The sequence below is a fragment of the Mustela putorius genome, unplaced genomic scaffold (genome assembly GCF_011764305.1).
Source record: "Mustela putorius furo isolate JIRA1106 unplaced genomic scaffold, ASM1176430v1.1 tig00001215_pilon_pilon_pilon, whole genome shotgun sequence".
Lineage (NCBI taxonomy): Eukaryota > Metazoa > Chordata > Mammalia > Carnivora > Mustelidae > Mustela > Mustela putorius.
The window spans coordinates 2,224,214-2,238,298 of NW_025421638.1; the positions used below are offsets into that span (position 1 = coordinate 2,224,214).

Consider the following 14,085-nt stretch of genomic DNA (forward strand, 5'->3'; position numbering starts at 1 on the left):
CTGAAATATTGCAACTAATCAATCAAACATTTTATGGGAAGAAATAGCCAGCGAGGAAGGTAAGACAACTTGAAGAGGTTGCAAACAGGAGAGAAATGAGTACTTTCCAGTGATTACATTTGAGGCTGACCCCCCAACGGAGCAGTCCTACGGGCTGTATAAATTCGTAGGAAAACTACACATTCGCACAAATTTAGAGGTACACAATTGCAAAGTGAAGGGAGGGAAATATCCTTAACTCAACTAAAAAAAAAAAAAAAAACAATGCAGCACTCCACAAAGGTCAAAACCCAGTAAACTCATTTACATTGCTAAAGAAATATAAAGCTCTTTTATTATTAAAAGTTGATCCCTCTTCCTTCCCTCACACTCCTACTCCAGCGAAGCACTTTGCAATGCTCCTCAGTGTCAGCTAATGTCTCTGGAACACATGGGCTGCCCTGGCTTAAAGTTTCTCAAGTGCCAGTCTGATGGAAATTATTCTATTCTAAATGTTTCTATTTTTAAAATGTGTTAATAATAAAAATTTAAAATTTGAAGTCTCAAATAGAGGTTTCAGGACAACTAAAACAGGCATTACAATATTACAAAACAAAACTTTCCGGAAGAACGTCTAGAACTGTAAAGCTATGTGTGGTATCATGTCATGGAGAGGACTGCCCAGAGTTCTTGAAAGAGATTGTCACCCACCACCCCCCCAAACACCAAAAAAAGTCAACTGTCTGTTGGTTAATTACAATTACCTAAAAGCAAAAATGTGCAATAATGCTCAGAGTTTTACCACCTTAATTACCTGTTCAAACTGTTGAACTTATTGTCGTATTAGTTTTCTATTCTTTTTCTTCTTTGTAGTTATAACTCTAGTTTTATAAAAGAAAGGAACATAAAAGATGTATGTTACTCGGGTGCCTGGGTGGCTCAGTGGGTTAAAGCCTCTGCCTTCAGCTCAGGTCAAGATCTCAGGGTCTTGGGATTGAGCCCCACATCGGGCTCTCTGCTCAGCAGGGAGCCTGCTTCCCTCTCTCTCTCTCTCTCTGCCTGCCTCTCTGCCTACTTCTGATCTCTGTCAAACAAATAAATAAATAAAGTATGTTAAAAAAAAAAATGTATGTTACTCAAATTAGCTTTAAAGGCAATTTTGCTAAATAACAGGAATTCGCTGTTGCCTAGTTGGCTCCATCAGCACAGCATGTGACTCTTGATCTCAGGGTCATGAGTATGAATCCCATGTGTGGCGGATGATTTACTTAAAATTTAAAAAAATTAAAGAAACAAAAACAAAAAACAGGAATTCCCGAAATGAAAAGACATTACAAAATAACTCCCTTTAACCATTTTATCAGTCTCAGTGGAGACAAAGAAATCTTCCTGAAAATTTCCTTTCATAAGTCTCATTAGTTTATCAGTTTGTAAGCCTATTACAATGTGAATTCTAGTCCTCCTGCCACCAAAATGTTGAAGTGCTAACCCCCACTACCTATACATCTGATCTTATTTGAAAACAAGGTCTTTGCAGATGACCAAGTTAACATGAAGTCATTAAGGTGGGCTCTAATCCAGTATGACTATGTTCCTTAAAAAGGAGAGATTTAGACGCAGAGACCCACACAGAGGGAGAACAGCATCTGAGGATCAGGGTTACATCCCACAAGCCTTGGAATTATCCGAAGCTAAGAGATCCCATGGACAGATCTTTCCCCGATGTCTTCAGAGGAAGGGCTGCCCTGCTGATACCTTGACCATGGACTTTCAGCCTCCAGAACTGTGAACCTCTATGTTTCTGCTGTTTAAGCCGCTCAGTTGCAGTACTTGTTCCAACAGCCCTAGCAAACTCATGGAGCGTGATAGCATTCCTTCCCTCCTTGGACAGCTAGCGAAACGATCCTTTTCATACTCTATACTTCAAGGAGACCTAAAAGAAATACTAGGTAAGGAATCAGGTGAGTCAGCTGTCTTTGTTCTGTGAATCCCACTCATTCCAAAATAAACCAAATGAAAAGCTACGCCTATTTCATTAACTAACAGGTACTTAGAGAATAGCAGTCACTTGTTTGAAAGAAATACCAGCAAAAGGGAAGCAGTAGTGTCTTCTGAACAGATTTAATTATATATTTTTTTAAATCTTTTAAAATCACAATTTGATAAATGAGTAAAATAAAATTACAGTTACCATACAAATCCTTTCGCATCTATTACTGATTTTCACAGAAGCACAAAATAATTAATTTTAGTCATTGATATTGTTCTGATGGAACCAGAAAGAATGAATGCTGGTGACATCAAGCTATTGTTCAGATCGTGGACAAAATATATACTTAAAAGCTGAAAGTGAGAGAAAAATTCCAATGTGTGAACTATTCTGAAGAAAAATGCCCATTATATGTTGGACAATTTAGTACACGTATTCCACAAATGAATTAAACATAATCCTATGTCTTATACCAAATGCAACACTGGGAAAATACACTAAATGAGCATGTCCTATCTAAATTATGAAATATAGAAAAAATTCTCATTGCGTAAAAACAACTGAACTGGGAGGTTGTTAGTTGAATTTTTCAAGTTCAGTACATGAGGCTGCTTTACTTTTGATGTTTTTCTATGACTGTATTTACCCATAACCAAAACTGGCTTTAGCCCTGTGAAATAGATTTTATTCAAATCATGCTGTGTCAAAATGAAATTAAATCATCTTTTAACATATGAAACATTCCCTCAGATTGAGTTCCAAATGAACTATATCTGCCTCCATTAGTTCACATCTATAATTCATATTAGTTGTTCATTTATTATTCATGTAGATACCTTCAGTGTTGAGGAAAAAAAAAAATCTCAACTGGTCTAAGTCAAAATGAGAGTATCTAAACAATGAAAGAGTAGCCTTAAAAGCAATTCTACTCATTTACATTGAGATTACTTGAAACTTATAAATTATATCAATTATTACTTCTTTTAAAACACTAAACAATATTATGCAAAAGGAGACTCTTTCCATGGTTTAATGATGGCATACTAAGAACACATGAATATAACCCTAGCAGAAAACTTCACCAGTTGTGTGTCTCTGAACTATTCACACACAAGCAAATGGTATGGGTATTAACATTTCATTGTTCATCTCTGAGTGATGAAATTAAACTACTCCTGGTAATAATCCTCATATCTGTCTCCCAGAGTAGGGACCACCGGAAAGGTAATGAAAATGCTTAGTATTCTTCTGACATCTCAATCACAGAGTAGGTGTCCTCAACCAGAGGACACAAGTGATTTCTTATTCATCTTTGTAATTGCTGCTCCTAGTGTGAACTCAGAAAGTGTTTAATGAAATCTATCCTTGCCTTGTTATAAGAACCAGCATTTTCCACCCTTTGCGTCCCTCTGGTGATCCTAATAAGTATTGAGATGGTGTCTTGTAGTGTGGGGAAAAGCTCATTACTATAGTGCTTTGCATACAATAAAATTTTTATTAATATTGCTGGGCTGACTTGCAGGATAAAAGGGGAGTGGGTAGGGGGGAGGCTGCCCTGGAAAAATAAGGTGCGAAAGAGGCAAAAAACAAACATTTCCTAACAAGGTGCCAACCACAGAGAAGGCAACTAAATGAACTGTTCACATGGTGCACAACCAAATGCTTGTTTATTGTGCAGACTCAAGGAAGAGATTTCAGAGGACTGCTTTCTTTACGAGTTAATTCAGGGATGGGGGAAGCTTCAAAATTAGAATTAAAAGTGTCTACCTCACAATTGAGCTAACTTCAGTATCTTAATAATTATGGAATTATTCACTTAGGACATAAATTTGCTAGACCTGCAAATAGCATCCTCAAACAAGGAAATAAGCTTTTTCAATCAAATCAGGGTCTAAATGTGATTCAGTTAGATTCAGATGAAAAATAAATGTAACATTTCACAGAACAATTTTTTCTTTTTCTTTTTAAAAGACTTAAGGAAGAACAATCTTTTTAAGACTTTTTTTTTTTTAAAGACTGTATTTATTTATTTGACAGAGAGAGAGAGAGAGATCACAAGTAGGCAGAGAGGCAGGCAGAGAGAGGCAGAAGCAGGCTCCCCGCTGAGCAGAGAGCCCGATGTGGGGCTCAATCCCAGGACCCTGAGATCATGACCTGAGCTGAAGGCAGACTTAACCCACTGAGTCACCCAGATGCCCCCTTCCTACTATTTTTGAATCGCATTGTTTCCAAAATGCAAGGACAAACTCCAACCATACTTCTTAGCAGACCCTGTTGGTTCTCCCAACAATTACCTCACTTCCTCCTGACAGGAAAGTCCCCAGGTGTTCCAGGATTCATCCTAATCTGATTAAACTACCCAATTGCGTTAATTGAATTTTCCTTTCCAGAGAGTGTGGAATGAACATGTGATCCAGTCTTGGCCAATGAAATGCAAGAGGAAGTCGATGGGGAGTGTGTGAAATTCTAGGAAGGTTTCCTTGCTCTTTCTCTGTGAACTACAGGAGGAGGGGCCCTTCCTTTCTTCTGCAGGCTATCCTATCACAGTGGGAAGCCCGGAACATGCCACACTTAGAGAACAAAGGAGCCAAGAGAATAGAAGAGAAACAGAGTCCTATCATGTTGGAGCCCAACTTCTTGTAATATGAACAACAAATCTCCTGATTGCTTCAGTCGTTTTGAATTGGGTTTTCTGGTCTTTGCCATGAAAACTACCCTAACTAATCCAAGCCACACTCATATCCAAGTAATTATAATTTTTTCCTCTCCCCAAAGCATCTTTTTTTCACAGTCATAATGTATATAAACTTGGCATCCATCTTTTCCCCTTACCATTATAAGCATTTTTTCCATCTTTTATGTATAATCTTTACAATTATCACTTGAGTAGCTACATAGCAGCCATCAAATGAAGGACCTCTGTGTAGTATCTTATTGCTATATTTAGGTTTGCCTCCACAATTATGAACCAAATCACTTTTTTTCTTCTCTCTCTCTCTCTTTTTTTAAAGATTTTATTTATTTATTTGATAGAGAGAGACACAGCGAGAGAAGGAACACAAGCAGGGGGAGTGAGAGAGGGAGAAGCAGGCTTCCCGCCAAGCAGGGAGCCCGATGCAGGGCTCAATCCCAGGACCCTGGTATCATGACCTGAGCCTGGGTAGCTCAATGACTGAGCTACCCAGGCGCCCTTTTTTCCTTATTTTCCTTAATAAGATTTTACTTATTTATTTGAGAGAGAAAGAGAAAGCAAGAGCAGGGAGGGACAAAGTGGGGAAGAAGCAGACTCCCTGCTGAGCAAGGAGCAGGACCTGGGGCTCAAGGCGGAACTCCATCCCAGGACCTAGAGATGGTGACCTGGGCTGAAGGCCGACACTTAACCTAGTGAGCCACCCAGGCACCTGTGAACCAAATCACTTTTACAAAGGTCACCTTAACACACACAGACTCACACACAAAGACAATGGTCACATATCTATTTACACTCACAGATAATCACTCACAAAAGACAATAGTATCTAGGGGCACCTGGGTGGCTCAGTCAGTTAAACATTGGACTCTTGCTTGACTTTGGCTCACATCGTCATGTCAGGGTCATGAGATCGAGCCCTATATCTGGCGCCAAGTCTGCCTGAGATTCTCTCCTTTCTCCCTCTGCCCCTCCCACTCAGTCTCTATCTCTCTCTCCAAAATAAAACTTTTTTTAAAAGGCATTAGTAACTAGATATCTCATTTTCTTCTTTCAAAAAAAGAAGTCTTCAGACTAGTAGAGTCCAATAATGCTTCAAATCAAAGTACTTTATATCTGCTTTATCCTGAAAAGCAGATTGAGCTCAAATTTTACAATCCAGCCAGGAAATATATAAAATCTGGTATTGCTAATGTTTCTGAGAACCCGCTACACAGAATCAAGATGCAGCATTTTTTTTAAAGGGACAGTTTCCAGCCAACTTTTTAATTAACATTCACTTCAAACGCCAGATGGACGTCAAAGAGTACAGCCTGTAAACAACTGCCCCACAAGTCTGCTACCTCTTTTTGAATCAAGAGACTGCACAGGGTACATGTCTACGAACAGCTTAGCATGACGACATGACAAAAAGTCAGATCTAGGAGTCATTCTTTCTGGTGAAACCTCCAATATTAGAGCATTATCACCATTTATTGTACCTGTTTTGCCCATCAGTCATCAGTCACATGTGGCTGAGTTCCACTCGGCTGCTTGTAATGGAGAGTAGTTAGCACAGCATCAAGTTGTCCCATCTGCCATGCCAACCAGTGACTGGAAAGTGATTTTCCCTTCCTAGTCAGGAAGCTCTAAATTACTACAGGGTATTGAGGGGCAGGGGGATGAACTGCGTATTAATTCTTTCTGTAGAAACATAAAAAATAACCTAGCTTGCATGCAGTTAATAATCATATTCTGGTGAACTAGGTTATATTATCCCACACCAATCAAACAAAAAACAGTGGTGCCATTTCCTAGAATGACATAAAAAGGTACCATAGATTGGCATGCCTTCTTCTTGATCCTACACACCTGGCAGAATTAAGTCACAGATGGTGGACTCAGTCTACCTAATCATCCACCACTGTATATTCTAGATGGGTTCCAATGTCCCAAATATGACAAAGGGTCTTCAACATCCAAATCACCTCGACTGCTCATCAGAAATGCATATTCCTGGGCACCTGGGTGGCTGTCATTAAGCATCTGCCTTCTGCTCAGGTCATGATCCCAGTGTCCTGGGATGGAGCCCCACATCGGGCTCCCTGCTCTGTGGGAAGCCTGCTGCTTCTCCCTTCTCCCTCTCCCACTGCCCCTGCTTGTGTTCCCTCTCTCGCTGTCTCTCTCTCTGTGTCAAATAAATAAACAAATAATCTTAAAAAAAAAAAAAAAAAGAAAGAAAGAAAGAAAAAAAGAAAGAAATGCACATTCCTGAGACAGATCTAAAGATTACGTATTCAGGGCTTCTGAAGGCTACAGCCTAGGTATCTGCATTTTAAGAAGTTCCTAGGTGCTCATTATGAGAACAAACTCCCTGGGCTGATCTAGGTATTCCAATCCTCCAAACAACTCTATTACTAATTCACAGTTTCATACAATTGGGGGCCAGGCATCATCTTTCACTCTCAGACATTTGAGCCACTGGTGCGCCCACACCTTGCCTTAGCTTACCTGAAATCCCCCCAGCGTCCCTTCAAATAGGCTTAGACCAAGTCTCTACTTGAAGGCACTGACTTCCTCATTTCTCTCAATGCAACTAGATACGTAACTCTGGCTTCCAGTTTATTTCTTGATGGAGGATCTCACTACTATAAATTTTCTTTCCTTTTGTTCCAGTTGTTTTTTGTAAAGAAAAAAAAAAAAAACCTCTGGAAATCTCTAAATCCTAAGATATGGGAAACTATGTGCATTGGACCAAACATAATTCCTTTCCTCTTTCCTTTAAGACTAGTCTTCAAGCTACAAAAATAGGATGGATCATCAGACAGCACATATATTTCTCCATGTTTATATAATTAAAGAACTAGAGCCAAATGAGTTGTGACATGAGATTGTACACTGCCTTCTAATGTTGTTATGCGAATTAAATGAGAAAACTCATACATAAAATGCTTAGCTCAGCATCCAAGATAGAGTGAACGTTCAATGAATCCTAGTTGTTATCAGACCAGGTTATTTTGATACATGCTGGGAGCTGGAAAAGTTCTTTGAATCAATCTATTCAAAAACTGCTTTTCTGCAGATAAAAAAACCAAAGCTCTGGGAGTTAAGAGTCTTACCCAACACTATATAGTACTGCCAGAGCCACAACAGACACAGTGTTTTCTAAAGCATAATTCCATATTCTTTTCACTACTCCATGATAGCTTTGTTTACCCTCCTCAGTGAAATGTAGGACCAAGGCCAGAAAGCCATAAGTATGTTCAGAACATGCCAGTCATTTCAAAGGAATGGATCATGCCTAATCAGAATGTGAGTAAATGAAAGGATGGGAAGCTCTGGTTATCAAGACTGGGTCTGTGAAAGTAATTAATTATTACATAGCCAGACAATTGTTTTCCTGTTCTTGAGGGTGGGGGGGGGTGACATTTATCTCCCATCTTGGGTGGTTTCTTTTGTTTCTCTTGTGTTCAATCCCTTTGCCCCAGGAAGTACTGCACATACAACGATTATGCAGTGTTTGGGATTCTGTCTGGTGAGAATTAGCTATGAACATAAAAACATCACAAAGAGTCTGTGCTGCTGTTAGATTTACATTTCTATTCAACACAAGGGAGAAAACAAAGAACAACCTACTCTCCTCGTTTGGAATATAAAGTTGAAGGAGTTACGTATCAGAACGAGAGCAATTTATCACTAAAGGGTTTAACCTTTGAATTCCATTTTTCTTCAGTATAGCTGCATATATATGTATACCCTAATATACATTTAAAAATAAGAAGCACCTTATAATAACAGGAAAGTGAAAAAAATTCCAATGTTTGCTGAACATGATATTTTACAACAGATAATCTCTTACAGTAAATAATGAGACAATGCTAGGGCTCTTTGCCTGATATCACCTCAATTTTTTTTATAGCCACATTGGCATTCTGTCCATGAAACCCAAGTATAGCAATGACTTCATTCTCCAGACTGAAGGATAATTGATCTTAACCTTCCTATCACTTTCCTTTAACTCAAAGCTAATGCAATTCAGATAAATAAAAATGTCTGTAGGGAAAAAATAGCACTATGAAAGCCAACCTCCAAATTACCTCCAAAAATAAAGTACAATATATTTCAGAATTCCAATTCACAAAACCCCTGCCCCATAGCTTAGATGGAGAGCTGCCAACAAGATGTTTGAAGGAAAATTCAAACTTTGAAGGACATAAGGTTTTTCTTCCCAGTTATGAAAAAAGGGGTGTGGGGGGAGCCCTAATGTTAAACAAAACCCCAGCGACTAAAAGTGAAGCACTGTTCAAAGGCAGATCACTTACTTACATTAAACCTATTAATACGTTTTCATTGTACCATAAAACCAAAACATGTTACCAACTTTATCTCTTGATGTCACCAACTAATCCCAATTGCCCACAAAGAACATATACAGCTAAAAAATGCATCCTTGAGAAGTACATCTGAACATATCAAGTTGCTTCTTCCCTAAGATAAGTTACTCTTTTTTCTTTCTTTTCTCTTCACTCACTGATAATATTTACCAAATTGTGTCCCAGAACGTAAAACATCATTTTGACAAGTTGTATTCTGATCAGGAAATTTTGCCATACTTTTTCAAACATAGGTCAATGGTGAGAGTGAAGGCAAAAAAATGTATCACATTGTTCCAAATCAGGGTCTATGGGGAGGAGGTAAGGCTATTGGTTGTCATACTAGATTTAATATTTCCCTTTCCATAACAAGTAATTAGAAACTTTATCTGCTTTACTTTGCCTCTTTGGTATAAATATGGTAACACCCTCAAGGCAAACTGACTTAAAGAACATGCATCCATCCAACGAACACACATCCACCAGACGAGCACGCGTGTACACACACAGACACACAGAGACACACACAGCAGTGGCCAGAGACCATATCCAGGAACCCAGGGCGCAGCACCTTGCACAAAATCTATCCTCACGACAACCTGCCCACACAAAGCACGCGTCGCTCATTTAAGGTCACCTAACAATGTACTTTGCTGGTAACTCGGCGGCAGCCAACCATCACACCCGGCAATGCAAACCCGAACCTCCACACTCACACCTCCTCTCCTCGAGGTACACTTAACGCCCTGGGAGAGCCAGGCTGGCTCCCTGCCACTCCCGAGCTGCCGCCTCTGTCCCGGGACGACTCACCGTGTCTGCAGTCGCAGTAGCCCCAGTCCACCTTGCCGTGGGCGTGCCCATAGAAGCACCAGGGTCGGCCCGCGCCGTCCGGGCTCCGACAGAAGTTGTGGCGCTGCCCTCGCAGCTGAGCCCAGCTCGCCGGGGGCGACCGCTCGAGGAAGGGCGGCACCTCTGCCCAGCGCAGACAAGGGGCGCCGAAGTCCGTCACATTGACCCAGGGCTCGCCGGCGGGGCAATCCCGGTGGTGCGGCCCCGGCGTGCGCCCGGCATGGAGGGCGTGCAGGCGCTGGGCATGCATCGCGGGCGGGGGGCGCGGGACGCGCGGGACAGGGGGCGGCGGAGGCGTCCTCTGTGGTCGCTGCTGGGTGGGAAGGTAATGAGGGTGCCGGGGACTTGCCGGGGGCGAATGGCGATAGCGGTGGTGGAGGGGGTAAGTGACGACTAGATCAAAGCCGATCACTTCGGGGAGCGCCCCTAGAACCAGAGCCACCACGAAGCAGGCGAGCGTCATGGTTCCAGAGCAGCCGGGTTTGGTCCATGCTCCCCGGCTCCTCCGGTTCTGAAGAAGAGGAGAAGACGGGGCGGGGGCGGGGCTGCAGCGTCCCTCGAATCCCCCACTCGAGTCCCTTCCCGCTCCCCCCCGCGCGGACCGCCCTCCCCTCCCCATTTCGCCTCCCGCCGCGCGTTGCGCTTTGCGCTCTGCGTCCCGGCTCCTGCCCATCCGTAGCGGCCGCGGGTGGTGAAATCTTGAGCTCCTCGGAGACTCGGCTGGCTGAGAGGACTCGCAAAGAGAAGGCGCGGACTCGGCGGGGAGTGGTGGGGACTGAGCCCCAGGTAGCCAGCGGTGGCACGAGCCCGGGAACTCTGCCCCCTGGCTGCGGGCGCGGGGCGCGCAGTCTCCTGCGGGGGAGCTGGACCGGCGCTCGGCCCCTAGCCGGCTCCCGGCTGTCGCCGTCCAGACCAGACCAGCTTTTGGCACCGCCGCAGCCTCGCTGTGCCCCAGCCAAGCTCGAGGGTGCCAGTGCGGGGGAAGCTCTTGGCTGCTCCTTGCCAGGAGGCAACACCATCAGAGCTCCGAGTCTGGCGGCTCCCAAGCTTGGCACTGGTCCCTGCAGCCATCTCTCCACCAGTCCTCCCCCACCCACCCACCCCCCGCCCCCGTGCCGTGTCTCGTTTTCTTAGTTTTGAAAACTTCAGAAGTGTGAATGGATTTAGTTACAATTGTCCCCTGACAAATCCCCAGGAGAAGAGTTAACAAAGCACAGGAGGAACGTTGAAGACATTTTACTGAAGTGTGAGCTCCTCAAGGACAAGACCACATTTCATTTAGCTTTATATCCCAGTGCTTAACACTGTGCCCAACACTTATTAGGCTCCAATAAACATTTGCTGAAATTAAATTCCTGAACTGACCCAGGGAAGGGAGCCTGAGCCTTTCTACTTCCTGCCTCCCACTTGCCACCGGGTGCGCTGGACAACACCAGTTGTTTGGTTATTACTGGGATTCAGCGAGGCCCTGTTAATACCAAATTTCCTTTCTAACCAGAGAAGACTTCATCCGCCCGGGTCTCCATCCTATCCAAAGAGTCCACCCCTCTAACACCTGCTTCGTTTTTGCAGGGCAACGGACTTGAGTTAAGCCTACATATTTGCCTTTCCAAAGTGGACTCACTGCTGGTAATTTTGAAGCTGCTCTGTTGGCTTGATCTTACCTTAGCAGCGACTTTCAACAGCTCCACTCCCCGTACCCAAAAAAGTTGGCTTCGAATTTTTTTTTTTTAAGATTTTATGTATTTATTTGACAGAGAGAAATCACGAGTAGATGGAGAGGCAGGCAGAGAGAGAGAGAGGGAAGCAGGCTCCCTGCTGAGCAGAGAGCCCGATGCGGGACTCTTATCAACTGAGCCGAAGGCAGCGGCTTAACCCACTGAGCCACCCAGGTGCCCCTTGGCTTCGAATTTTTAAAAATTCACTGGAGTTGGATATTTTAGGATTTCTCCTTTCAGTGGTTCCTGACCATGCCACTGAAGTTAAACATGGGAAAGGAGAGAGTCTGGGTGGCTCTGTGGGTTGAGCCTCTGCCTTTGGCCAAGGTTATGATCTCAGGGTCCTGGAATCAAGTCCTGTGTGGGGCTCTCTGCTTGGCAGGGAGCCTGCTTCTTCCTCTCTATCTCTGCCTGCCTCTCTGCCTACTTGTGATTTTTTTTTCTGTCAAATAAACAAATAAAATCTTAAAAAAAAAAAAAAAAAAGCACGGAAAAGGAAGGCCAGAGAGATGGTAATATTTACTTTCTGGTAATCACTTTTAAGTATAAGGGAAGACTACTGTCCCATAATTTAATGTATCCCAAAGAAAACCTGAGCATAACTTAAACATTTACTGTAAAACTAGGTTTCAACTAGAAACTGATTTAATTCTCTAATCTCAAATAATAAATTTTAGTTTAACTTTCGTGAATCGTTGTACTGATTTTCCCCACTCCTATTTAATTAAATATTTGATTTTATTTCTGAATGAATTGGGTAAATATATATATTTACCCAATTCATTCATATATATATATATGATTCATATATATATATATATTAGGAATCCCAAGGTGCATTTGTCAGGTCTTTATTCAAGATGTTTTGGGGCGCCTGCGTGACTCAGTGGGTTAAAGCCTCTGCCTTCAGCTCAGGTCATGATTCCAGGGCCCTGGGATCCAGCCCCACATTGGGCTCTCTGCTCAGCAGGGAGCCTGCTTCCTCCTCTCTTTCTCTCTGCCTGCTTTTCTGCCTACTTGTGATCTCCGTCTGTCAAATAAATAAATAAAATATTTTTTTTAAAAAAAAGGTGTTTTTGTTCAAGATGCTTGTATGCACTATTTTGGTTGGTTGGTTTCTTTTTACTATTTTTCTGCCTCCAAAAGCATAATTAAAAGGGTACTCCTGCAAGAGAGGTTGATGTACTTATTTTAGAGTTCTCAATTTTTTATAATCTATAAATATATATTTGATATAAATCTTTTATATCAAGAATCTGTGATTATATCAAGAATCTGTGTCATAATAGGTGACAGTTCTAATAGGAGTTGTCCACCTGTTTATTCACCTTCTACCCTGGGATCCTGGCTGCCTTGCTCAGATCCTGCTGCCCTCCCTCCCCTGCATTACTTCCTCCACCAATTGTTCTCACACTTGGTGGGGGTCCGCCAGCAAACCTAGTTCCCAATCTAGTATCTTGAAGAGAAGGAAATCACGGGAGAGAAGAGAGCAAATCCATACTTACATTTAACAGATTATAAAGCTGACACAGACAAAGTGGAGTTACCCACAGAAAATTCCACATCTGGATTTAATCATGGAGGTTTTAAATCATCTTTCCTAGAAAATAAAATGGCATTTATGTAATTGGACTGTGAGTTTAGGGGCCTCAACTTGGGTTTTGTCCTCTATTTTACAGGCAAACTATGACCTCAACAGACCCACCCTTTACATATCTCTTCCCTCCTTTGCTAATATTTTCCTTCCCTCTCTTCTTTAATGCTTCCTTGGGGCTACCAACATGCAGACGTTTAGGATATCCAACCTGGATTCATTCCTTGAGATGCATTTCTTTCTCCCATCACTAGCACATCGCAATGTGTGTTTTGCGGGGAGGAGGGGTGTTTGCAAGGAGAAATTCTCTCCTGCTTGGATTAGGTACTCCGTAGCCATCAGCCGCAGATCCCTCCTCAGATTCTCATCACCCTCTATCACAGATATCAAAGCCAAAGGAAAGGGGAAGTCAATTCCATCTTGTTACAACTGCAAAAACCTCACTGCTGATTTTTTTTTTCCCTGCCCTGCATCCCTTCAGCAGCAACAAAGGAGCAAGGAAAACCTTGCAAGAATTTCCCCACCACAACACTTAGAAGGCCCCAGGAGGTCCCCATTATACCCCTTGTCAGCTCTGCAACCTCCTGCAACCTCACTGATTTCAGTCCCAAAAGTTCAACTACCCAGAGAGCCTCATGGCCTAAAACCTAGAAAAGTGAAGAGGAATGTCACTGGGCTCATATCAGAACAGGGAAGGGAGCTGTCTTGGGGGTAGGGCTGGGTTACATACCTATCTGCATATCTGCATTTCCTAGGACAACTATGTTTTATGTATATAAATAGTTGGTTTATGGTTGTTTAGGAGATGATTTTGCTTCACATCCATGATGGGTTGAAAAGCTCTTCTGTTGTCCTATTTGGAAATGCAACCAATATGCCTATCATTTTTACAGAGTTCCAAAAACCAGTATACA

At 42.5% G+C, this 14,085-nt stretch overlaps 1 protein-coding gene across 3 annotated transcripts in view; it reads right to left on the reverse strand.

Moving 5' to 3' along the window:
* PRSS12 (serine protease 12) overlaps positions 1-10,784 on the reverse strand; it is a 73,084-nt gene extending 62,300 nt beyond the window's left edge. For 2 of the 3 annotated variants that reach the window (XM_004748011.3, XM_013053940.2), the window contains exon 1: positions 9,821-10,784. In XM_004748011.3, coding sequence (XP_004748068.1) covers positions 9,821-10,532 — 712 coding nt within the window. In that variant the 5' untranslated portion in view covers positions 10,533-10,784. The remainder of the gene's footprint in view (positions 1-9,820) is intronic. The other variant, XM_004748010.3, reaches the window with a different exon arrangement.
* Positions 10,785-14,085: the final 3,301 nt, after the last annotated feature.